Source organism: Carassius auratus, chromosome 9, assembly GCF_003368295.1.
Source record: "Carassius auratus strain Wakin chromosome 9, ASM336829v1, whole genome shotgun sequence".
In the NCBI taxonomy this organism is placed as follows: Eukaryota; Metazoa; Chordata; class Actinopteri; order Cypriniformes; family Cyprinidae; genus Carassius; species Carassius auratus.
The window spans coordinates 5,261,300-5,288,296 of record NC_039251.1 but is presented as its reverse complement, the minus strand read 5'-3'; the positions used below and the strand labels follow the sequence as shown (position 1 = coordinate 5,288,296).

Genomic DNA, 26,997 nt, shown 5'->3' with positions numbered 1-26,997 from the left:
TGAGTCACTGATGCAGTGCTACATTTCTCCATATCTGATGAAGAAACAAACTCATCCTAATCTCAGATGACCTGAGAGTGAACACATTGTTATTTTTTTGTGAACTGTTCCTTTAAAAGATTTATTTCTGACTATATTAGTCACAATTAAAGCCACTGTGTAATGCATGATTTTGCACCTAGTTTTTAATAAAAGTAATAAAATCCTAAAACGTTAGCGTGATTTTAAAAGGCCAGGTTTTTAAAAGTCTGTATAAAATCTGTGAATAAATGCATCGACTGCCTTTCAAAAGTGAAATCATATCAACCCACATTTTCTCATTGATTGTGTTTGTGTTATGTGATGTTTTATTAATGATCCAATCACACATAAATCATGATTGTTTATTCATTAATAATAAAGCAGACATTGTTATGAGCAAATCATGTAGTAATAAAACATGAAAGGATCTGCTGTATTGCGTGCTGATAATATAAATGTAGTTTTGAATAAAATCGGATAATGCTACTTAATATTTATGTTTTAAGAATCACGTTTCTTTCACTCTGTTGAACAGTGTAAGGTCTGTGTTTAAACTAGCAGTACTGTAAAACAAATGAATCGAATCATATTTCTGCACACAACTGATCTAGGTTAGATGTGAAGCTGTGCACTGAATCATTAATACTTCACAAGAGATTCATAATACTGCTTCAAACCAGTGAGAAGAAATGATGAAACCAACACTGAAACTGGAAACACTGGAAGGCTCGCTGGCACAGATGGCAAATATATATAAACTTTCCCCAATAAAACAGATTCTAGAAGCAAAACTCACGTTCATTTTCTCCACAAAGACATTAAACCTCATACAGCTCATACAGATCTGTTTTTAGATGTTTAGAAGTGATTTGCTATAATTAAAACTATAATTAAATCAGATAATCCATTCTATATTTTATATACACCCTCAGTCAAAAGACTGGAATAATTATGATTTTTTTTTAAAAACACAGAAGCTGTATTTATTTGATCAAAAATGCTGTAAATTTTTAAAAATATTTTATCATTTTAAACAGCTGTTTTCTAAATGATTATATATTAAAGTGTAATGTATTTCTGTGATCACAGCTGTATTTTCAGCATCATTCCTCCAGTCTTCAGTGTCACATGATCTTCAGAAATCATGAAAATATGATGATTTACTGCTCAAGAAACATTTCTGAGTATTATCAATGTTGAACACAGTCGTGCTTTTGTGGAAAATGTGATACACTAACTTTCAAAAGTTTGGATTTAGGGATTTAACGATTAACCGTGAACTGGTAGAAAATCGAGTCAAATATGTGACGAGTCAAATCAGTTTAAACTAATCCTGATTCATTTAGGGGCAGAGTTTATATGAATGCATGTCTGAGAGGAACTTACTGTCTTTAGAGAAGTTTAGATGGTATTTTTCTTTTCATCTTGTCTCTGTATAACACATATTAAAGTTAATAAATGCAGCGCTGCTTTGTTTACTGCGGAAATCAAAGAAAGGCTTTAAGCGCCATCCGCTGGCAGAGAGTGGATCTGCGTCTCCTTCAGCTCGTCTGCTGTTTCATGCAGATGTTTTTTATGTAGTTTCACAAAACTGAAGTCAAATCATTCTGTTTTTGCTTCAAAGTTATACAATCTAATTAAGATTAAAAACTGATCATGTTGCATCTATTTTGCATCTTTAATCTTGCCTCTCGTGTTAAATGAAAAGAGCACAGACAAAGCCGTAGTTTGTTTATATGAAGAGATTTATTGAATTTGTGTTTCTTTTTATTTGATACTTGTTTTAAAGTTTAAATTTAGTTTCGTTTTTTACATTTACATTCTATTTAGCAGAGGCTTTTATCCAAAGCTGCGTAAAAGTGAGCAAAGAAGCAATCAAAAGCAATAAAAGAGCAATGATATGCATTTGCTATATTAGTATATATTATTACAGTGTTATATTTCAATTTCACAAAGAACTGTGAAGCATTTTGTCCAAGCAATGATAACAGGACACATTTAATTTATAAATTGTGTTAAATCTCTCTTTTTTTTTTATACATAATAATAATCGTGAAATCAAATCTTGAATCGAATCGTGAGTTGAGTGAATTGTTATATTTGTAGTAATACAAAAATTAATCTATCAATAATGCATTAAATTGATCAAAAGTGACAGTAAAGACATTTATAATTTTGCAAAATATTTATATTTCAAATAAATGCTGTTCTTTTGAACTTTCTATTCATCTGTGAATCCTGAAAAATAAAATGTATCAGTTTCCATACAAATATTCATCAGCACAACTGTTTTCAACATTGAGTATTTATAATTGAAAATTAATGAGTTGTTCTTATATGCATTTTTTTTTTCGTAATTAACTTTTGACCGGTGTTTTATGTATGTGTATGTGTGTGCATATATATATATATATATATATATATATATATATATATATATATATATACACACACATTAGTCAGTATTATATCAGTCTTCAATATTTGTCTTTTTGCTTTGAATTGCATTTCCTGATCATAATTTGTTAACATCTTTATTGAGAAAATGAAATACGTTGTGCATCTGTTCTTTAGCTTTAAAACTTTAGACTAAGACCCTGTAGAAAAGGCTTTGTGTCAGGCTTCAGATGAATGTTTTCTAGTGGTTGTAGAAACAAAGGCAAAGGCATGTTCAAATGCTACATCTGTGTACAGTCCTATATTTACACATTACATGTCAAAGCAATCAAAGGTTTCTCTCGCTTGTTCTCGTTTCTATTATTTTAGTCCATATTGTCAGTGGCTGCTCATTCTAGGCACTTTCATGCAACTGCGTTAAAATTTAGTGCAGCAGTCCTCTCGACTCTTAAACTTCAAAACAGCAAAGTTATACGTGGTAGCCATCATGTAGATGAGCTGGTGGAAGAGAAAGCACAGAAATCAATGACGGAATAAAGGAAGTGCAGATGAAATCAGTCCTTAAATTCATTCGCTATCACTGTCCACACTGCAAGCGTCTGATGACAACACAGAGACTTCTCAGCCGTAGCAGGTGAATTATTACAATTACATTTTCAACAGAAATCCACTGGTATTAAAACTAACTTTGCATGGGTTTTAAGAATAGCAGAATGTATCACCGCAAATGCATATACACGGTTCAGAAAAATTATTTAATTTAGCAGGACAAAAACCAGAAGCATCACAAGCTGCTTTGATCTAAAGCCAAGAGTTATTTAAATATATAAAATAGATAATAAAATTACATTACAAATAAAAGTTATAGTGAAAAGGACCCTATATATAATATATATATATATTATATATATATAATAAACAATTACTTAATAATTTAGTAAATTACAAAGAAATAATAGAATGAAATAAACTTTAAAAAAAAAAATTGTGTGAAAAAATGTGATTTTAAGAAAATCATATAATTATGTAGTAAATAAAAATGCATCATAAATAAAACTTATAGTGAAAAGCAAGATATCTGTAACCAAAAAAAGTTATTAAATATTTCATAAATTAAATAATAACATTAAAATAAACATTACAGTACAAAGAATATTTTTAGTGAAAAGCATATTTGTAATAATATAAAATATTTTTTTTACAAAATCAAAATAAACATTACAACTTGAATTTAAAGTTAAAAAACAAAACATTTGAAAAAAAAACTCTTTAAATTATTACATGATAAAATATATCAAATTAAATAAAAATGTCAAAAGTTAAAGGCATAATATATATATATATATATATATATATATATATATATATATATAAAATAATTATTTAATACATTTAAAAATGTAAACAAAATAACAAAATTAACATGCATAAACCAGATACATTTGTAACTGATCAATTACAGTCTAAATGAATAAAATAATTCATTAATTATTATGCAAACATGCATCAGCTGATGGTGTGAAACGACACATCGGACGCTTGCAGTGTTGACAGCTTTATTGAGTATATTAGGACTGAACTAGTTTTTGCAGATAGAATAAGACTAAATTTCCCTTCAGGTATCAGTAAAGTATGTGACTAGACACTGAGCTTCTTTGAATGACGTCCCACTGGCTGATTTCTCATTCATTTACATTCATGCAGAACAAAACCAAGTCATCTCAGGTGCACTACTGGGACCTCATCGCAAAACTAACCATTAGATCAGGGGCTTAAAGCACATGGTTTGCAGTAGATGGTGCTGGGGATGAAGGGATAAAAAGAGGAGGAAGAGGAACAAACACCCCATATATCTGAGCATAAAACAAACATCTGCTTACCAGAGCAATGACAGTCGCTCCGGCTCCAGCACAAGCCACGATATACAGATGATAAGACAGATAGAACTGCAACACACCAACGACAGATCAGTCATATTCACTGCTGGACGACGAGTAAACCAGTAAGAGTCTGGATCATGTGTTTTCATACCTCGCTGGTGTTGCAAATATCACTCAGCGTTGAGCCGCAAGCTTTGCCTGGCGTTGCGTTCCAGGGAATGATACCTGCATCGACATCAAACACATGAACAACCACACACACAGATCCTCAGAGAAACATCAGCAGAGTTTACAGTGAGGTCAAGGGGGGCTCTCTCTCGTACCGTACTGCCGCACGTCCACACAGATGCTGTCGATGGAGGTCAGGTTGGCCGTCGGTGAACGCATGGCAGCGCAGGTCGACCACATGTTGTAGAACAGAAACACGGGAACCGCAGAGAAGCCGAAAACCCCGAGCCAGGCGATTCCCAGGATGTACGTCAGGAACACGAACTGAGAAACAGAGTTGAACACAGAGTTTCAGTAATGCACCTCCCGATACAGACAAACAGATATTAATTTATATTTTCTATTTATTTTTTTATTTATTATATATATATATATATTGGTTTTATATTATATTTATATATTTATTTATTAGAGTATTTATTTTATATTATTTATATTTTTTAATTGCTTTTATTTAGTAATTTGACTACTTTCAATTATTTTCTCATTCATTTTGGAACAACATAATAGTTATTTTTATATAATTTAAATTATGTGTATATATATATATATATATATATATATATATATATTTAACATTAATGTCATTTACCTTTTTTACGTAATTTATTTTATTTTAATTACTTTGTTGTTTAAGTTTAACAATATTAAGTTTATGAGAATCCACTATTAAAAGACAAGTTTTTAAAGTCAATGATTAATCATGCAAACATTTTAATGTTAAAACATTATACGACTCAGACATTGAGCTAATTATTTGATCCAAGTCGTTTCTATCATTTAATATAATATTTTATATATATATATATATATATATATATATATGTGTTTTTTTTTACTTTCATTTTGAAATGTATTTTACTGTAATATGTAAAATAGTAATTTATTTTTATATTTGTCATTTTTAGTTTCCCTCATTATTTGTTCTGTAGTTGTTTTCTGTGTTTGTATTGTTGATCAGGAGGGCTGGTACCATGCCGCTGATGCAGCGTCCGCAGACGGTGGTCTTGAACTCGCTGTGCAGCTCTTTGACGGCGCTGGTGGTGTAAAACCCCTCGGCCAGAAGAATGATGCCATACAGGAAGAAGAAGGAGGCGATGCCGTAGATGACGTACTGCATGAGCTGGACTCTGAGGAGGAGACGACAGATGTTACAGCTTGTGTGTGTGTGTGTGTGTGTTTCTGTCATTGACCTCTGTCCTGCAGACTCAGCATCGTTTGACAACATCTCATCACTGCATGTGACTTTAATCAGAGTCTCGAGATGAGGAACAGAACAAATGTGAAGCGCTGAGAAATCATCGACAGATGTGAGCAGATTGAGCTGAACACAAAACAACTGTCTTTTCATTGAAAGAGATGAATCTGGAGCTCAGGCAGATTAAATAAACTGTGAATGATCAGGTAAACTTCAAGAAAACACATTCAGTTCAGTGCATGATGTCCTGGAGAATCTACTGAGACACTGGAGATGAAAACATCAAATGATTTACTGGGAATCTACATAAACAGCATCTGATGTCTTCACACGAGGAGTTAATTACAGTCATGTCTTTTCAGCATCTGTGAGAGCGTCTTCTGCTGACTCAAAGCATGCATTTACAAAGATCGCACAGATGAAAACTGAAAAACAAAATGTCCTTGACATCCCCCCAGAAATATATATTTATTTAAATACATAAAATAAAATAAACAAAAACAGAATAAACTCTAAATTCAATTTTTTTATGGTTTGAAAATATTTTACTTTCATGATAATTATTCACATTTCCATCCAAACTCTCATTACTGTAAAAAAAAAAAAAAAAAAAAAAAAAAAAAAAAAAAATCATATTCTCATTAAAATAGTGAAAAATAAATAAATAAATGAAGTGTTTCTTCATGATGTTAGTAGGAATACTGATATTAATGTTAAGAGGATGGTACTTTCTCATCTATTGTCATAACTCAGTGGAAACTTAATGTGAGACATTAAATGCAAATACATAATCAATGGTGTTGTACATTTATGAAAGTATAATTTAAAATATATACACAACCGGTCAAAAGTTTGGAATAATTACGATTCTGTAATGTTTTTAAAAGTCTCTTCTGTTCACTAAAGATGTGTTTTAAATTAAAATGACAGTAAATTGTGAAATATTATTATAATCTAAAACATCTGTTTTCTGTGTGAATCTGTGTTAAAGTGTAATTTATTTCTGTGATGCTCCGCTGTATTTTCAGCATCATTCCTCCAGTCTTCAGTGTCACATGATCTTCAGAAATCATGAAAATATGATGATTTATTGCTCAAGAAACATTTCTGAGTATTGTCAGTGTTGAAAAATGTAATAAAAATAATTGGTAAATTAAATAAATGAATACTTTCAATATCCAAGGGCATATTAAATTGATCAAAAGTGACAGTAAAGACATTTATAATTTTGCAAAATATTTATATTTCAAATAAATGCTGTTCTCATGAACTTTCTGTTCATCTGTGAATCCTGAGAAATAAAATCCATCAGTTTCCACAAAGATTTTGTGCAGCACGACTGTGTTCAACACTGATAATAATCAGAAATGTTTCTTGAGCAGTAAATCATCATATTTTCATGATTTCTGAAGATCATGTGACACTGAAGACTGGAGGAATGATGCTGAAAATACAGCGGAGCATCACAGAAATAAATTACACTTTAACACAGATTCACACAGAAAACAGCTGTATTAATCTGTAATATTATATCACAGTTGTGACAGTGTCCTCACTCACATGTCGGTCAGCATGGCGTGGTCTGCGCTGATCTTAGAGAAGTGGTTCTCCAGGATGGTGAGGGTTCCTGTCAGAGCGACGTGTCCACAGCCGCAGAAGAGCGCCACGCCGCAGAAACACAGGATGGTGGCCACCAGAGACGCGTACGGCACGCCGCCCAGACACTTAATACAGCACTCGAAGCAACCTGCACACACACACACACACTCGTTACAGTCGGAAGAGTCACATACCCATGCTTTTAACACTCTAAACTAACTACAGCGCTGTGATAAGATACTTTTAAAAGTAATGCATTACAATCTTGTCAGTAGCAGACACACTGGTTACTGGACAGAGTAGTGTGAGATATAAACATTTTTTGTTTTTATATCCTGAGATATAAACCTCCAATTCTGAGAAAAAAGTCACAATTGGGAGAATTCTGGGCTTCCATAAAGAAATATATAAATCACCCTAATAATTTCAGAATGATTTATTGTTTCTAAATACAGCTATTCTAGCAATCTGGTGAAAAATCATGTATTTTTGTCATTTCACAATATATAATAACAGAAAAACTAAATCCCAGCTGTGTCAGTTTTTCCCATTATTGTGCAACCTTACAGTTACAGGAATAATTCACCCAACTTTTCCACTGAAAATTGTCATTTACTGAAGCTCATATTATTCCAAACCTGTATGCTTTTGTTTTTCATGTTTTACATGACGGAGCATCAAATTTAAGTCATAAGTGATAATCTTGAAAAATGGCATGTTGTCGTCACATAAAGACTCATGTGAGTTCAAAAGACTTGCAATATACTGCATGCTTAATATGATACTTTGATGATGCTTTTTGTTCTTGTGGTTACTATGAAATGTTGTAAATGTATGGTAAGAGCAGCAGGAAGTGTAAAAAAATACCTTCCAAAAATTACACTTTTGTTTTCCACAAAAAAAAAAAAATATGGAAAAATCACAACACAAGAGTCATAAAACTGAAAGAAAAAACGTTTTGGTGGATTTTTCCTTTAATAAATGTGCCATCATACTGTGAAGCTCCTAATTAAAAACAGTGTAAAGCCGAGAGTGTGAAAACAAAGACTGAAATAATGAACTGCGTGTGTGTGTGTGTGTGTGTGTGTGTGTGTGTGTGTGTGTGTGTGTGTTTGAAGATGTTAAATTAGCACTTAAAAAGTTCTGCTCCAGATCTCCAAATCAACAAACCAATAAAAAACATGCAAACTTTGGCTTTGGTTTGTTTATTAAAAATGCACGCATTCAAGAATGAAGACCATTAAAAAAAGAAAAGAATAAAAGTGAGCTGTGAGTGTATGTCTGCCTTCTGTTATTCGCTCATAGCCTTATTTACAACAGTGTGATCAGCTCTGGATCATCCAGAACTGAAATGATAACTGATAATGACTGATAATGACTGATGAAGTGACTCACATCAGCTGCTGTACAGTAATGATACACATGCCATTCATTTGATTTATAGTTTGCACGTGTAAAGGACATGAACCAAAGCCTCGTTTAAACAAGACATGAAAGAAAAATACTGTGCTGTGAAACTTATCAGAAGTGGTTTTGGTTAGTGTTTTGTCTCCTGTATTACATTTTCGAAGTGACAATTTGTTCGCAAAAAAAAAAGCCACTCAGATTGCACAGTAAATTTGCTCAAAGATCGTTAATGCACACTGAAAACTAACATTGCCATGTCATTTTCAACACAAACCTTGTGAAAAGCACACATTGTCTATATGACACATTCATGTAAGCAGAATATCGCTGTGGAGAGATCGCTAAACTCGCATGTTTTCATCATCAGCGCTTGTTCTGCCATCAGTGAGCGCACAGGGTTGCCAGATTGAACAAATTAAATAAAACACCATGCACAAAGTGTATCCTTAAACGAGAACAGCTCAGTATTGGGGCTTAAAGCTCTTAACATCAACACAAACATGAACGCTAGTGAAGACTTATTAGCAATGCATGATAACGCAATTGCCAAATTAAAAACACATTTCAGGATAAATATCGTGACGATCCTTTTTAATGAATCGAGAAAGGTGGACATCGTTCTCGAGATTAAAATAAGATTAATCGTGCAGCCCTAATGCCCAGCATGTTCTGTTCTCGCGTAGTGTTGTCACGGTACCAAAAATTCAGTATTCGGTACCGATACCAGTGAATCCACGGTTCTCGGTACCAATTTCGGTACCAAAGCAAAACACAAAAATTTGCTAATTAAAAAAATAATAATGTTTTAGCACTAATAATAAAACCAATGCCATTCTTTATACTTATTTACAATTGTTTTTAAAGTTTTTTCTACAAGTTATATAATTACAAAAAAAGTAAACAAGTTTCACCCAAATTTAATTTGTCTTTTAATTTATGAAATTTAAACACATTTTATGTTTGGTAAATAAAGGGGGATTTGCTATTAAAATTAAAACATGGAAGAAATATTGTGATTTATTTCTTTAACAGTAGCAGTATCACATACATTTTACTAAATAATAGTAATATTTGTAGCACAATGCCTTTATGTAAAAATTAACTTTTAGGCCTAATGAATGCATATTCGTCATTTTAACTGAACTTAAGACTGGTGGTGATGCTTAAGATATTTTTGGTCATTGAGGGTTTCTGTAAAAAAATAGTAATAGATCAAATTAATTATTATTAAAAGATAATACTACTACTAATTCTACTATCATACTAATGTATATACAATGCACTATGAATTGATGAGCTGCTGGGTTCATGAATATTAATCACGTTGTCTGCGTTCGGTCAAACTGATTTGCTGAAATCAAAACAGGGACGGTACTAAATCAGCGCCAGCCAATGAAATTGCCATTTGCGCATTAGCTCCGCCCACTCCCGGAGAAACCGGTGTGTCTTCTGCTTGTTCGAAAATGAATATGAATAATTCTAAATGAACTCCATTATTTTGACAGGAGAAGACAACAAAGAATAGTTTACATATAGCGTGTTGATTCAGCGTGGTAAGACTCTCGCTCTCTCTCTATTTGCATGTGTGAGAAACAGCGCTATTAGTAAAGCGACGGTGAGTCGTGCGCTTCAGTCTATGTAGTAAACGAACCCGCACGTCTCTGCCATTCATTAATTCACACAGAACACGTCTATATCATAGAAAAATCATGCTATAAAGCAATTTAGAAATCGTGCATGCTCAAATTGTGATTTAATGATGATTTTGATTAATCACATAGCCCTAGTATATATCGTTTTTAATTCTATTTCTATTTTAGTATAGGCCTATAAAGTTAAACAATTAAAGTGCTGCCTTAGCAAATAGCTGAAATAAAGGTTTTATATTTAATTAAATTTCTATTTTATTTATTTTTTGTTTTGTTTAAGTGAACTATAATAACCCTGGTTCTGAAGAGGTTTAGTGAGATTCATCCATTAATATAAAGACAGTATGTTTAAAAAGCCTCGGATAATGAGATGTGAGTCTACATGTGTACATTTATCAGTTTCATCCAGGGATAAAAAACAGCAGTGCTCTGATTCAGGGCCCAATTGTGCAGCGTCTGAATCCTGAACGTTCCTCGACTCGGAGGCCTTTTTCCCAGCACACAAAGGCAAATTAAAGCAGATATATTAAGCAGCAGAGAGAGGCCCTTTCAGAGCCCGTCTGCGTCCGACAGTTTGTGCCCAGCTTTTATGAGGCTCACCGGGGTGAAAGCTTTCTGTCCCAACTAGTGAATAGAGTTTCCATAGCAGCGAGTTAACCACAACCCAGTGAGTATCGCCCACAGAACAGTCTCTCACGACCCACAACACACACACACACACACACACACTCTAATGAAGCCACTTAAATGCTCCCATCTGAAAGAGAGACGCTCCTCTCTATTCCCAGACTTTCCACTAAACACTCAGGGAATACGTGATGTTATGGTCAACTAAGAAAGGACAGTTTGATCAAAGTCATCAGATGATTCATATCAGACGAATGAATCCGTCCGGCAGTAGTGTAAAAATATCTTCACATTACAAACAAAACGGTCAAATTAATATTATTTAATAAATAGGAATCTGTAATTGGAGTCTGAATTCTTAAAAGTATAGCTTGATAATCACAGTTGTTTTCAAAGTAAATGTAAATATATTTACATTGTTTATTTTGTAAATGATCCTATCTGTTATATATAATTTGTATTTATTCATGATTTTTTAATTATAATGTATTTTTTAAATATATAAAATATAGACACCCTAAAACGAGAGAGAAAATCAAACCTATTTTAATACCATTATTATGCATTTATTCTTTCTTTTTTTTCTTTCTTCATTTTTTTTGTGTGACAATAAATCAAAAATTTCCCCATATTATATTTACATTACATTTCTTTCTAATTACTTTAAATTATATATATATATATATATATATATATATATATATATATATATATATATATATATATATATGTATATATATATATATATATATATAGTTAAAATATATATATATATATTTATTTTTTTTGTGACAATAAAGCCCATTTTTTCCTCCAGGATAATTACCTAAATGCATTAAAATCTCATTCCAATTACAGAATTTTTCGGACTATGTAAGTCGCACCTGAGTATAAGTCGCATCAGTCCAAAAATACGTCATGACGAGGAAAAAAACATATATAAGTCACACTGGACTATAAGTCGCATTTATTTAGATCCAAGAACCAAGAGAAAACATTACCATCTACAGCTGCCAGAGGGCGCTCTATGTTTATTAGGGGTAGACTACAGGAGATCTGAGCAGCATAGAGCGCCCTCTCGCGGCTGTAGACGGTAATGTTTTCTCTTGGTTCATGTCGAATTAATTTTGATAAATAAGTCGCACCTGACTATAAGTCGCAGGACCAACCAAACTATGAAAAAAAGTGTGACTTATAGTCCGAAAAATACGGTACTTACATTTATTTTTGTATATTTACGTAAATATTTATAAAGAATATATATGGCGTAACTTTCAGGATAATTTAACGTTGTTATTTATTTATTCATTCAAAGTGACTTTTCATGTCAGTTAAGTGTGTTTCTTCCTCCAGGATCAATACTTTAATAAGTAAATTCTAATTTCTGTAATGTTAAAGTGTACACATTTTAAATATTTATGTTAAAAAAGGGTATCTAAAATTCACAAATATTCTTTATAATTAAATATTTTGTAGTAAATATTAAATATCTACTACATAACGTCCTAAGTGGCATGATGTTCTTGTATTGTCTCTAGTAATGTGTGTTTTTAGAAGAGCTGATGCTGTATTCAGTAAACTGAGCTTCTCTCCACAAACACTTAAATGCTGTCATTACACATCTCTGCTGATCTCCCAAAAACACACCACATTCCCGAATCACGAGCCACATTTCCCTCTTCCCAGCTCTCCATACCAGCTTACAGCTGTGATTACTCCTGATTCCTGACCACAGTCGTATTTCACTGCTGCATTCAGACGTTCACTCCCTCACGTACTCGCCGAAATGTGCTCTGCTCTGATCCTGTCTTTAAATGGCACAGGTTGTGCTCACTTTGTGTTGACGGCAGTGGAAAAACAAAGAGTGCTGATTGGGACTGAAGATCTCTGACTGCTAGCAGAAACACGGCCTCAAGTTAGACAGAAGAAACAACTACAAAACCATCACTGATCTCCAAAGCCTCCTTTATACACTAGACATAATAATAGTGGTGAGGAGGAAGAGGAGGAGAAAGAGAAGAGGAAGACTAGAAGGAGAAAACATGAGGATAAAGAGAGGGTTGTGGAGGAGAAGTAAAGGAGGAGAAAGAGAAGAGGAGAAGAGATGGAAGGGGGATGGTGGAGAAGAAGAAAAAGAGGAGAAAAGAGAAGAAAGATCAGGAGAAAAGGAGTAAGAGGAGAACAAACGAGGAAAGAAAAGAACAGGAGGAGAAAGATGAGACGAAGAGAAAAGGAGGAAGATAAATATGAGAGGAAGAAAAGGAAAAAAGGAGGTAAAGAGAAAAATGAGAAGGAGGAAGAGGAGAAGAAAATGAGGAAGAGGAGAAGGAGGAAGGAAAAGAGGTGGGAAAGGAAGAGGAGGAGGAGAGAAAGAGAAGGAAGATGAGTAAAGGGGAAGATGAGGGGGACATGATGAGATAAGGAGGAAAAAGAAAAGGAGGAGAAATGGAGGAGGAAGAGAAAGGAGGGGAGGAGAAAAGAGACAGATGAAGATGATGAAAAAAGAGAAGAAATAATGGAGAAAGATACAGTAGAGGAAGAGAAAGGAGGAGGGTAGAAAAGGACAAAAATGAGGAGGAGAACAAGGAAGAGTAAAGGAGAAAGAGGATGACAACAGGAGAAAAAGAGAAATGAAAGAACAGAAAGAGGAGGAGCAAGAAGAAGAATGAAAGGAGGATAAGCTATAAAGAAACAACAGCAGGATACAGAAGAAAAACAAAAAGAAGAAAAGTACAAAGAGGAGAAAGGGGAAGATGAGGGGAAGTAACTCTTAAAAATAAAGGTGCTTCACGATGCCATAGAAGAATCTTTACTGTCTAAATGCTTCCAAAAATAACTTTTAACATCTGAAGAACCTTTCTGTTTCACAACAGCTTCTTTGTGGTGAAAGAAGGATGGTTCTGTAAAGAACCTTTGACTGAAAGGTTCTCTGTGGAACCAAAAAGGCAGTGAGGAACCGTGAAGAGTGAAGGCCATGGAGGAGGAGCAGAAGTGGTTCATGAGCAGCTGCAGGGACTGCAAGTCAAAGCCCAAACTTGAGCTGGCTCCAGAAGAGAGCCGAGAGCCGGAGCTGGAGCACACAAAGAGCCCAGTGTGACGAGAAGAGCCTCCATCAGACGAGCACAAGGTCAGGACCCCACACTTCCGGACACATACTGCTCCAGAAATCACTTCACCCTCTGCCAACCTCCAGCTGAGAACCCAATATGAGACAAACCAGATGCTTTCTCACTGAATGACATGAAATGTGTTCATGCCATGGAAAAAAGTCATGGTAAACAGAGGAAAGACTGAGAACAGGAGAAGAACGAACAGAGAAGGTCACAGCTACAGTATGCAAACATCTGCCAGACACTCACAACAAGAGACTGGGACGTTCTGGAAAACAATTATTAAAACTGCTGAGTATGTATAATGTAGGAATGCAGAAAATAAAATAAAAACTTCTTCTTCTACGACAGTACAGAATGTCAGTCACAGAATAAAGAGTTGCTAGTTTACAAACATCTCTGAAGACTTGGACAATTCTAACAATGCCTGTGAACCCAATATGCTTTAACGCGATTATTAACTTGAAAAGACTTACTCCAAAATAAAAGCTCTATGAGTTAATGTTTGAACACAAAGATTAAAAACTATATATATTTATTGTAATAGTACCTGTTGTTACATAAAATAATGATTATTATTGTTTATTATTATTATTATTATATAAATATAATAAATATATTATTGACTTTTAATAACAATAATTTATTATATTATTATTATTATTAATTACACTTATAAATACATTTTCAAATTACATTAAATAATACAAAATATTAATTATAATTACAATTAAATTTGTTTTCACAAATTTCCTGCAGGGTTTTTGTTTGTTTGTTTGTTTGTTTGTTTTTAGAAAATGGTCTTAGTTTCATGGCCAGTAAAAAAAAAAAAATAATAATAATATATATATAATAATATATATATATATATATATATATATATATATATATATATATATATATATATATATATATATATATATATATTATGCCTTTTTTCTCAAGTCACTGGCAGGTGTAACAAAGTCAAATTTAGGCCCTGCTAAATGCATTAAATAACAGAAAAACAAAAACACTTTTTAAACATCACATTTTAACACATAATGCACAATTTAAAAATCTAGACCTCCAGTTAATAACCAGCTCTAATGAAACGCATGTGATGCAGTGAAACACTAGTGCACTTGTGACTTTCCCAATAATGAAGCTACTGTAAGCACTACCTCGTTTCTCCTGACGCTCATCGTCAGTGTCGTCATAAAGGGTCTCCATGTTTCACAGATATCCAGAAGAAAATACTTCCTCTGCTTGTATTCCTTCGTTTTCTGACTGTGTTTCTCTCTTGCTCTGCTCTGTCTTCTTCACATCACTGTCTTACCCTTTACCCACACAGAAACTAGAGATATCCCAGTCACTGCTGCCCAAAAACACAGACACAATCCCAGACCAGCACACTGCTAGTGGAGGAGCTGGAGGAGGAGACCCACACACTCCCATGTATATATTAACATATTTAAAAAACAGATGAGCCCCAAACCAGCCTTCCATCTGCTGCCTGACCCATGGGAACCCAATACATGCAAAGAAAAGGGGGAGATTCCCTCTGGACAATGAAAGCAGGGGCAGATGGAGGGAGAGAGAGGTAGAAGTGAGAATGAGATAAAGACAAAAAAAGAAAAGAAGAACTGAGAATTACAACTTGACAGATTTTGTGGCTGGACTGATGCTACTTACTGCCATAAAGTTTGGGAATTTTGTTGGTTGTGCAAGACATGTTTTCCAAGAAACATTTTCACTATTCTTCATTAACTTGGCAAATGGTTTGAAAATGACTCATTATCATCAACACCAGTGTCTCCCAAACTGGGACTTGTGAGGGAACTGCAGGAGGTTTGTGAGTTGAAATCAATTAAATCATAAAAAAGCCAAATAAATAAATCCATGTTTAATAATTCAAAAAAAACTTGTTTCCACCATGTAATAAATTAAAAAAGGCAACTGTGACTTTTCATCTCACAATTCTCACTTTTTTCTTTTTTACTTTTCTTCTTTTTTTTTTACATTGCAAATTATTCCAAAGAGTTGCAATTGTGAGACTTACTCGTGATTTTTCACTCCACTAAAAAAATATTATTTGAGAGATACAGAAAAAAAGAAATCAGGACTGTGAGATATAAACTCAGAACTATGTAAAAAACAAAACAAAAAAAAAAGTCATAAAAATAGTAAAACTGCCACTTTTCCTCAATTCTGGATGAAAAAAAAAAAACTATTTTAAATGTTGTAATATCGTTGAATTCTCTTTTCATCTCAAAATTCAGTTTCTTTGTTGAAGAATTGCAAATTGTGAGGATCAGAATTGTGAGAGAAACGTCCAAATATTATGATAAAATATCACAAACCTTAATTTTTCTCTTTTAATCCCATGTCAGAAACAAGCTCTTACTCGCTAAATACTTGATTTGTTTACCTGCACGACATCTGACTACAAACACCAACACAGAAGAACCGTGAACTAGCAAATGTGTTGTTAAACTTTTCGAATATCAGCTCAAAATATCTAGGACTTCAACTAAATATTTCAGCTCAAAGGGTTTTGGCTGACAAAAGAAGTTTTGTAATCTCTGCTCCAAATAGTTGGGACATGATTCATGTGCGCTCGCTCATCTCACAAACACAGTCACTGATGCAAACTCAAAGCCAGCACTTTCTGAATCACAACACATTAGGCCAAAATCAGGAGCAATGACACAAACTCGTGAATAGCTGTAGTATATGAGCTTGTAAGCTGGTTGTGGGTTGTGAGGGGCTCCGCTCAGCTGATGGGGTCAAAGGGCCGCTGAATGCAGGAGGATGGCATTGTGTTCATCAACATGAGGTTGTGTTCACTCACCCGTGAGCTTCAGAGCTCTGTCTGACACATTCACCAGAAGCTTCTCATGAGCACCAGAGCCTGGTCTCTCACACACACACACACACACACACACACACAGGCACCTCGCTCAGCTTCCCAAGGGCCGACAGAGAGATGAGATTCCCACAAGCTGTCTGAAGGAAAGGGATAACTGCAGGAATGTGTGATGAGAAGGGAAGACGGGGGATGTCTTATCATAGATCATGTGTCTCAATATCTCATACCAGGTTTAATAAGCGACAATTAAATTACTGAAAGAAAATCAAGAGGCTTTGTGGACTAATACAGGCAAAACAAAACTCAAAAAAACTGTTTCAGTTCACTAGTTCATTTAAAATGGTCCTTCAGTGTGTTACTAATATTTACTCATTTAAATGATAAAAACTTGATATTCCTCTTCTTATTTTGAGGTGTTGAAGTAATATAAACACATAAGCTGCCATGACTTTAGCTCTTACCTGTAGTAAAATATTACTGTAATGCACAGTTTCTAACGGATGGCTAATGGATTTCACGTCTTTATAAACAAATCATTTTTTGCATGTTGCAACGCTGACCTACTTTCTTTTTAACAACAACCATTCATTGAACATCAGGTCACTGATTCAGAGCCACAGCCCAGATACATTCATGTCAATCAATCTGTGAGTCTGTTGACCTGTTTCATGGGCCGAATCGATGACAGAACCACCATCAAGAGTGAATATAAAGAAATACATCACAACATTTACTCCATCACGCATCACGTCCATAATCACAAACCCTCAAAACATCAGCAAATGCTTGTCACGTTTATTAATAACACTTTACTTTTACATCCACTGTTGTTTCAGCTTCACATTAGTCAATATGGCTCCTATTTTGTAAGTTGCTTTGAATTGAAACATCTGCTAAATGCATAAAGGTAAATGCAAATGTATATATAAATGTCTTTATACTCAAGAAACAGAAAAGGAGAATGTCCGAGCAGCTTTTTTTCACATGACAAAAGTGGATTATATCTGTAATGGCAACCAAGCTCTAAAATAAGACTATTAAACTATCATCAGACTCACAAATCATGCCATTTTTTTAAGAATGAGATGCAAATGAGATTTGAAAACTACGGATGATACTATTATGGTGCTTTTCTCATGCTTGACAGTATAAAACACTGTAAAAAAAAAAAGAGAAGCTCTATAATTTAATTGGTGTTTCAAAGAAGAAAGAAAATCATATTACTTTAGAGTTACATGAAGTTGAGCGAATGGCAACAAAACTGCATTTTTAGGTAAAATATTCCTTTAATATCCTACATTGGCATTCAGATGACTGTGTGTGTGGGGGGGAATTCCCTCCAAAACCTAATTGGTAGCCTTCAACCCAAATGTTCCCCAGGACCTCTGAATCAGCACATCTCTAATTGCATGTTTGTGTTGTTGGTTTTTAGGGCTCGGGGGGAACTGAGCTCTTCTGAGGTTGTTTAAAACCACAATTTGTCCTCTCATGTGACTTTACACCCGCTGGTTGGCACCTCATATAGAGGAAAAATGAAGCTTGGAAAAACATCAACCCAGATGTTTCTTGTAGAAACTGAGCAGAAATCACGGTACTATCTGTATTCATCCTTGCAGAAAGCACATCAATGACAGCAAATTCTGATTTAATGGGAAGTTGTTCGTAAACACACCTGGTTATAAACACATTATATGCTAAAGAAACAAATCCAGATGTGAACTGATGGACTGTGGATTATTGTGATGTTTTTATCAGACTCTCATTCTGACGGCACCCATTCACTGCAGAGCATCCATTGATGAGACACTGATGCAATGCTACATTTCTCCAAATCTGATGAAGAAACAAACCTTGTTCCTTAAATGCACCAAGCTTTGTAAAAGCAATAGACCACTCAATAGTTAAAAACACCCCATAGCTGTGGTAAAATCTCCAGTTATGTACTGTTTCGATGTAAATATGATCAGCGTGACGGATGATTATCACATGATCTTATTTTTTGGATGAACTACTTCTTTCATGTGACCTTGGACTTCATTTCTTAGGGCCAATTTATTTCAAAAACCACATGAATGCTGATGGTTTGTGTGAAGGCTCTTTGTACCCAACACAAATTAAAGACTATCTCCTTTTCTGATTTGTAAAAGACAAGCTTTATATCTGTACAAATCTGAAATGTTGTCTATTAATTCTCACATCTGAATCGATCGAGAATAGCTGACTTGTTGGACACTGAATCAATCCAAGCGGCTGACAATGTCTCAACTCATTGAATATTCATGAGCATAAACAGCTGCCTTTATTGAATGTGTTTTAAAGAGCGCTGAGCTGAATGGCTGACTCTTTTATTCTGTGAGAGCGTGTTCACATCTCTTTGCATGACCATCGTGAGAACCCGATTTGTGTTGAAGCCGCCGTTGAACCTCACTGGTTTGTCTCTTTAAATATGACTGCGGAGAACAGTTCAAATCCAGCCTGTTATAAACACCCTAACAGAGTTGACTAGATGATTGTCGGAGCCAGTCACCAATCTTGAAGTCCACTATGTTCAGCTTTATCAATGTAATTTGGAACATAATGTCTATTACACTGGAAAAAAAGTTGGTGTAGGATTTACTTTGACACAATTTTCAGTCATTAATTGCAAGGAAATTTCACAAATAATTAAAAAGACTGAAAGATTGGACCACACTGGCCGATAACAATTAATACTACTCCATTTTACTTTCTCTCCACTCCTTTTTAATGTTTAAATTAAAATTTATTAATCAAAAAGCAAGTATAATTAATTAAAAACATAAAACATATACATTTTTACATCAATTTAATAAAAGTTTAACAAAAATTACGTTTAGGGCCCTATAAAATGAGCCAATGTAGGATATTAAAGATTACAGTTTTGTTGCCATTCACTCAAACTTATGTAACGCCAATGTAATATGATTTTTTTCGGGGGTTGAACTATTCATTAAATACTATTAACTAACCTGAAATGCAACGACTTTTAAGCTAAGAGTATCTATTTGTAAACATTTTCTTTCATCATTGTACAACGTCTATAACTTAATGCTATTATAAGTGTTACACAGGCAGAAACATACAGATTTCGCCTCAGCAATGTGTTTACAAACTGCTCACACAAATCTGGTGTGTAAATTAAGTAAATGAATGGTTGCTATTAAACTGCAAATGCCTGTGGTTGCCGAAACCAACAGAGAATGCATATGACAGCTGGGTTTAACCAGGACTGGACACAATTTATGAATCATCTGCACGTCAAAAACACTTTATGCAGAAATCAGCAGAAGAACATTCCCACCAATTCCAACTTTCCAACCATATATGTGGTTGAACATATATCAGCCACATATGACACATAATACGAGTCTCTTGGGTTAAAGGACCAATTCTGCATTGCATATATTCAGCATGATGTGTATATGGATTAAGTTTCAGCTTAAAAGTATAGGCTTTTATAAACAATTTCAATATAATCATCCATTGTAATGATCCACTTCAATTTACTAGTTCATTTGTAATGGTCCTGCGGTGTTGTCTCGTGAGAGGTGACTATAATTATAAAAGACTGAAGAAAAACTATGTTTATAGCAGTCTGAGATGCACTATAGCATGTAGCACCACATGATATGTTAACTTCCAGAAAGCATTTTCATGTGAACAATGAAATACTACCCTAACTACCCTATGTCCAATTCCCAAATCTGCCAATATGCTGTTAACTCACACGCTATTGAATTACATGCAGCTGTCGTATGGTGTGAAGGGAAGCTCAGGAATCTTGGGATACGGTCATCTGTTTGGCCCACATGCTCTTTACACATAACAGCCTAATTTAATGCCACGGTTGAGGAAGATCCTGAACATTCAGGCTTTAAAGTAATGCAGGAATTAAAGGAATGGGTGCCTTCAGAATGAGAGCTGATAAAACATCACAAGAATCAAACATCTTAAGTGTTAACTGATGGACTGATGGGTGTGGATAACTTGTGGTATATTGTGCGGTTTCTATCAGCTGTTTGGACTCTCATTCTAACCCAGATTTTTTGGGGGTGAACTATTCCTTTAAGACGCAACACCAGTTGAAATCGGCTGATATGAACCAGAGCTGCCTCATGCGCACAAACCCAAAATCACAAGTGACTGAATCACAAATATCCACCAGGAGATCAATCATGGATGTGTTACATAACATGCTTTAGCTGTGCTTGAGGGACTCTTGAGCGAATCACAGGGGAATTTGGGGTGAGGAAAGTAATGAGCCAGTCTAATCCTACCATGAAGACAACTGAGAGTTTAATGTTATTATTGCTGTCAGCGACATTCCCAAAACTCCAGATGATAATGCATTGTCAAAGAAATACTTTCCGGAGTCAATAAACTGATAAAAAAGGAGGAATACCAGCCATATCTATAGAAATCCGAATTTCACATGGACTCTTTTGACCAGTGAGTGTAAGCATCCAAGTTTTGCACAGCATGCCCCCCTAAAAAACAACAACATTTGGTTTCTTAATGCAGCTACGAATTGAGAGTCAGTGGCGATTCCTTCAGGCCATTCACATGTTGAGGGCTCCTCGGTGGCCAAATGAAGAGATTCAGAGGCTTTTGTCGAGCAATAAATGAGCACAGCACAAAGAGCTTTCTGTAAAGTCTTGAATGTGCTCCAAAGGCCCGCTGCCAAAAACTTCAAGCCTTTCGACTCTCTTTAAAGCCACATTACCAATAACTTTCACTCAGACAGTTCAGACCGAGACCACGGAAATGGGGGAAAAAAGCGACCCCCTTAAATTCTGTGGCAAGTGAGTACAGTCAGGGTTCAAAGGTTTCACACAAGCTTAAAGATCGTGACTATTTGAACGTATTTTAATTTAAATGACGCAGCATGTTTTGAAAGAGTCAAAGCCAAGAAATATGAGTGAAGGAGGACAGGAGATATCATTTCAGCAGGGGATTGAGATCTGGCCAGTGAGAACAACTAATAAACACAATGAAGAGCATTGCTCCATCCAAGAGCGGCAGATAACAGGAAATACTCCAAAAATGACACTACATTCCCCATTAATTCTCAATCAAGGGTGTGTTTAGATGATACATCACGCATCTGAAATGTGTCAACATTTTTCTATAACCTACTCTGAAAACAAATAAGGTGTAGAAGCAACTTTAATTTAGAAATTGCTGGTACATTTTAACATTGCAATGAATTGTCATAAGTACAAACCTGAATTAAAGGTGAAATTTAAAATGCGAGATTTTGGTTTTCTTGTTAAACAAGCCTCCAACTTTAAAAAAATGGGTGTAGTTTATACAGTTATAAATATTATCACAGCTACCATCAGTGAGGAGGAGTTGTGTTTTTAAACATGAGAGCAAAAAATAAACATTGAATTCTGATGTGGAATTTGACAAACATGTCAAGATGAGGTTATTAATGTAGCCTATATCAGATATTCTACGACTCTAAATGATGCTCATCCAATCAGAATTCACAGTCTGAACTCTACAGCCCTTTCCTCAATGCAGCAACCAATCACGTCCCTTTATTCATATGATTGACAGGTTTTTCTATCACCTGTATGAAATGGCTTGATTCCCTCTTGTTTTGACCCAGAAATGTAAAGATGACTGATTCTTGTTTACATTTGTGTTACTCGTTTGTCCTTATTACTGTTCTTGGCGTTCAGCAATATAAACAGGTCAACCGGGAAAAATATATCGATTTATTTCCACTGTTTCCCATCGATATGCTCTACACAGCAATGCTGAATGGTGTCATGGAAAAACTGTACAATGAATATGTGCTGTAATGCAAAGTGAATCATTTCAACAAAGCTTTTCACACGTTCAGCGCAAACTAATGCATAAATCACTATTTTACATCAAAAGCAATTCAAACTCATGGCTAAGAGTTTTAAAATGCTTAAGCCTTTTGTTGGGATTTTGATGTTAATCGTACTGTCTAGTCTTGACAGCCGTCAACCAGTAGTGTCTTTATTTAATAACATTACATAATGGCAAAAATCTGGGTAAAAAACATCCCAAGCTGTCCTCAGCCACTTAAAAACTGACAAATTTAAAAAAAGATTGCAAACAAAGCGGTAGATCTTTCTATTGAGCCGTTCTTCAGAAATAACAGGTTTGTCCTTTAGTCTTCTCACTGACATTTGGATTAGAAAGGCAGAAGACAACCCCTGAAGTCTGGAGATTTCAGTAGCACTAATAAACTAATTTATAAAGCTCTAACAAACACTTTTGAGCTCCTTGCCAGCTCGATCACATGGCTCTGAAACGATTCAGGGCAAGGCCACAAATTCGACTCGCTCTTGCTCCTCTTGTCTTGTGAATGGCCCTTTGATGCCCAAATGTGAGGGAAATTGGCCATGCTTGAGCAAGCACTCCCACTCAGCACCACCGCCTCCATATCATTTCATATCTCCACTCACAATGCTGCTCTTTGTGTGCTGTGATTATGAGGAGAAACAAATAAACATGATGGACAGGACCAGTGAACTACTTCTGGGAGAAGCCAGGAGATGAAGATTACAAGAGCAACAACTATAACACATCGTGCCATCTTTGTTTCTTTAGCGTTACGTTGCACGGTCAAACATCTGAAGATGACCTTTGGTTTGACCTTTCATCACGACACCTTGAACAAATCACAGAGCTTCGGAAACGAGATCTCGCTTTGTGTTATTACTCAGCTGAACGCATTTGAGCTAAAAGTTAGTATTTAAATAATTAAACCAAACATTTGCAATTGCACAATTCTCAGATGTTGAATAATGGTCACATGACATGCAGGTAAAAAAAAAAAAAAAATATATATATATATATATATATATATATATATATATATATATATATATATATGATTTATCATCTTTTCATCAACTCCAGACAGAAGACATGTCACACTTGCAAGTTTCCAACAAAAATCAGGTTCACTTTAAGTGTTAAGGGTCAAAGGTCAAGCTGATAGAAGAGTGCAAGTCATAACACTTCACAATTAATAATGGGAATTAAAGAATTATGTTTGTTATGGTCCAGATAGAAGGTGTACACATATATCAACCTTAAAATCAACATGAAATGCCATTTGCAACTCGTTTAACTTCAATAATCTGATGCATTTCTGAGTTAAACAGAACAAGAAAAAGATTGGTGGAAGGAACCTGATAGTATCCTTTAGGAATGTATTGAGAAAAAAAAACTGGCGTTTTTATATTTAAAGGGTCAGGAGGGATTGAAAGAGTCATTTCAGAAGTGGAAAGTTTTGATAAAAGATTACAACATTTTTCTTTGGAACAACATGCACTGATGAATCATTACACACAATGAGACCAAGACAAGAGACATGCCCTAAGGAACAAAAAAATAGGGTAAATCTGGATTTCATGTTGACTTTAGGAAAAACACACTGGCACACTGCAGAAGAGGACAGCAACAGACACAAGACAAACAGATGACATGTTTCAAAATGTGACGAACTATGACACAACCAGCAAGTCAAACAACCACAACCACACCCACAGATTTTAAATATATAAACTCTCTTGTGAATCAATTCAAAACATTTCATTACAAGCCAATACGACGCTTGTGCTGTTCTGGATGTTGTAAACACTGAGGCAGTGCTGGCAGAACGTAAAAGTGACTAAATCTTTCCAGAATGAAAAAAATGATCGTCCACAATAGAATGAGAACAGCTACAGTATAAGAAATGAGGCTAGACTTGTTAGGATCAATTCTTACTCACTTTAAGCAATTTATACAGCACATTTGGTAATTTAAAGTGCTTTACATAACAATGAATCATAACAGTGGACTAATTAACAAATGCAAGTGGGCTTGGCCCCTCATTTAAATACATGAAATTCCCTGATTAATTTTGATAAACTGCATGTAAAAACTAAACACTGGTCGCTTTTTGTGGACAACACCATAATAAAACCCATATAGACAAACTATTTTTAATGTCTTTGAAGGCTGCACACAACCACAAACACGCAGCATGATCCGTCTATTCTGATTCACTGACAAACAACTCTTATGAACTGCTTCTTTTAACGAGTCAATCAAAAAGAACAGGTTATATTTAAATCTTTTGTTTATATTTTGTAATTATCTCACAATTGCGAGTTTATATTATGCAACTGCAAGTTATAAACTGATAATTGCAAGTATGCGTCTCACAATTCAGATTTTTTTTCCTCCAAATGTCAAGTTATAAGCTTGCAATTGAGTATACATCTTTACATCTCTTTAAATCTTTATTTTACCTGTGAGACCTTTTCTCCCAATTGTAGATTATAAACTCATAATTGCAGGTTTGCTTCTCGCAATTCTGATTTTTTTTCCTTAGAATTTAAAGTTATACATCTTTATACATCTTATCTTAAAATCTGTAGTTGTCTATAATTCGCCAATTCGGACTTTTTTCCTCACAATTGAGAGTCTATATCTTGCAATCGCTAGTAATAAACTCATAATTGCACATTTGAGTCCCACAACTCTCGTGTTTTTCTCAGAATTGTGAGTTTGTGTCTCTTATCTTCATATCTTTAGTTTCAGAACATTGAGAAAGAAAGTCTGAACTGTGAAGTAAAAAGTCACAATTACCTTTTATTGTTTTTCTGTTGCATGGCTGAAATAAACTTGCATAGTATGTTATTTTCTCCATGGAACATAAAAGAGAATTGAGCATTCAAATCAATGCATAATATTCTGTGTATCACAAATGCAGCCATTCACAAAACTAAAAGAATATCCAAAGAATTAAACGTTCATTTTTGTCTAGCTATGGTTTACATGCAGCTGCGTTGCAGGACTTGATTGAGGAGGCCCCTCTTTCACTGCTTTATTCTCCTCAGGATCTCCCAACTCACTGGACCTACTTCACATCACCAGTCTCTGGAGTCACACAAAGACACAGCCGATGAACTAGACAAACAAAGCCGGCGCTGTGAGAGAGAACAAACCAATGCTCTCACACGTTCTCACACTATCAGCTGCGGCGGGCTGAATCAAACCCGTTCTGTTTCCGTCTGCTTTCTCACTCCTGCCAGCTTCCTCCAAACATTTCTGGAGAACTCACTTCTGTGGAACACGCGCTGGAGATCATGCCGTAAAAAACAAAGGATGAAACAGCATCGACTTAACGAGGCAATGCTTTTGGACTTCAAAGCATAAATAAAAACAAGATGTTGGCTTGCAAGATATCACCATGAGTATTTAAAGCAGCAGTTCAGCCAAATTTACTCGCCCTCGTTTCATTCCAAATCTCTATATTATGGAAGATTGTTTACACTGCAACTTTTTAGCTCACATTGAAGCTATCGTCTCATAAATTTGAGTTTGGATTTTTGTATCTTTACTTCACATCTATATATCTCACAATTGCAAATGAACATCTTGCCATTCAGATTTTTCCTCATAATTGCAAGTTACTCTCCCAATTGCAAGTTTAAATCTTGAAATAAAAATGTAAGTTATAAACTCACAATTGAAAGTTTACATCTTTATATCGCATATTATTATTAATGATGTACTATCTCGTTAACATTTTGCCTTTTTTTTTTTACACTTTTCTTCTCATAATGGCTGATTTATAAAGTCGCACTTGTGCATTTACATCTTTCTAACTTACATCTTTATTTATTTCGTTTACACTTTTATATCTCGCATTTGAGTTCACAATTCTATTTTTTTTTCTCTCAATTCTGACTTTTTTCATCAGAACTGCAAATTATTAACTCAGAGACTCCTTATATCTCTTATCTATAATAGCATACATCTACTGTATAATTTACATCTTTACATCTCACAATGGCAAGTTAACATCGTGCTTTTCAGAGATTGCACTTCCATTTCTGAGTTTGCATTCCACAATTCTCTTTTATTTTCAACAGAATTGCGAGATAAAATGTTTAGTTCTTTATTCTGTGGCAGAAGTAAGCATTCATAGTACGTCACTGTTTAAATAATGGAACTTCTATGTTTAGAAGAA

The 26,997-nt window shown here is 34.6% G+C and overlaps 1 protein-coding gene across 3 annotated transcripts in view; it reads right to left on the bottom strand.

The window, feature by feature from the left end:
• gpm6bb (glycoprotein M6Bb) overlaps positions 1–26,997 on the bottom strand; it is a 31,474-nt gene that overhangs the window by 2,400 nt on the left and 2,077 nt on the right. The window contains exons 1-7 of one of the 3 annotated variants that reach the window (XM_026271070.1): positions 15,280–15,507; positions 7,285–7,471; positions 5,500–5,656; positions 4,622–4,790; positions 4,450–4,523; positions 4,299–4,364; positions 2,542–2,916 (exon numbers count right to left, since the gene is read on the bottom strand). In XM_026271070.1, the coding sequence (XP_026126855.1) occupies positions 2,836–2,916; positions 4,299–4,364; positions 4,450–4,523; positions 4,622–4,790; positions 5,500–5,656; positions 7,285–7,471; positions 15,280–15,328 (783 nt within the window). In that variant the 5' untranslated portion in view covers positions 15,329–15,507 and the 3' untranslated portion in view covers positions 2,542–2,835. Of the gene's footprint in view, positions 1–2,541; positions 2,917–4,298; positions 4,365–4,449; positions 4,524–4,621; positions 4,791–5,499; positions 5,657–7,284; positions 7,472–15,279; positions 15,509–26,997 lie in introns of those variants that run through there. The other 2 variants (XM_026271068.1, XM_026271069.1) reach the window with 2 other exon arrangements.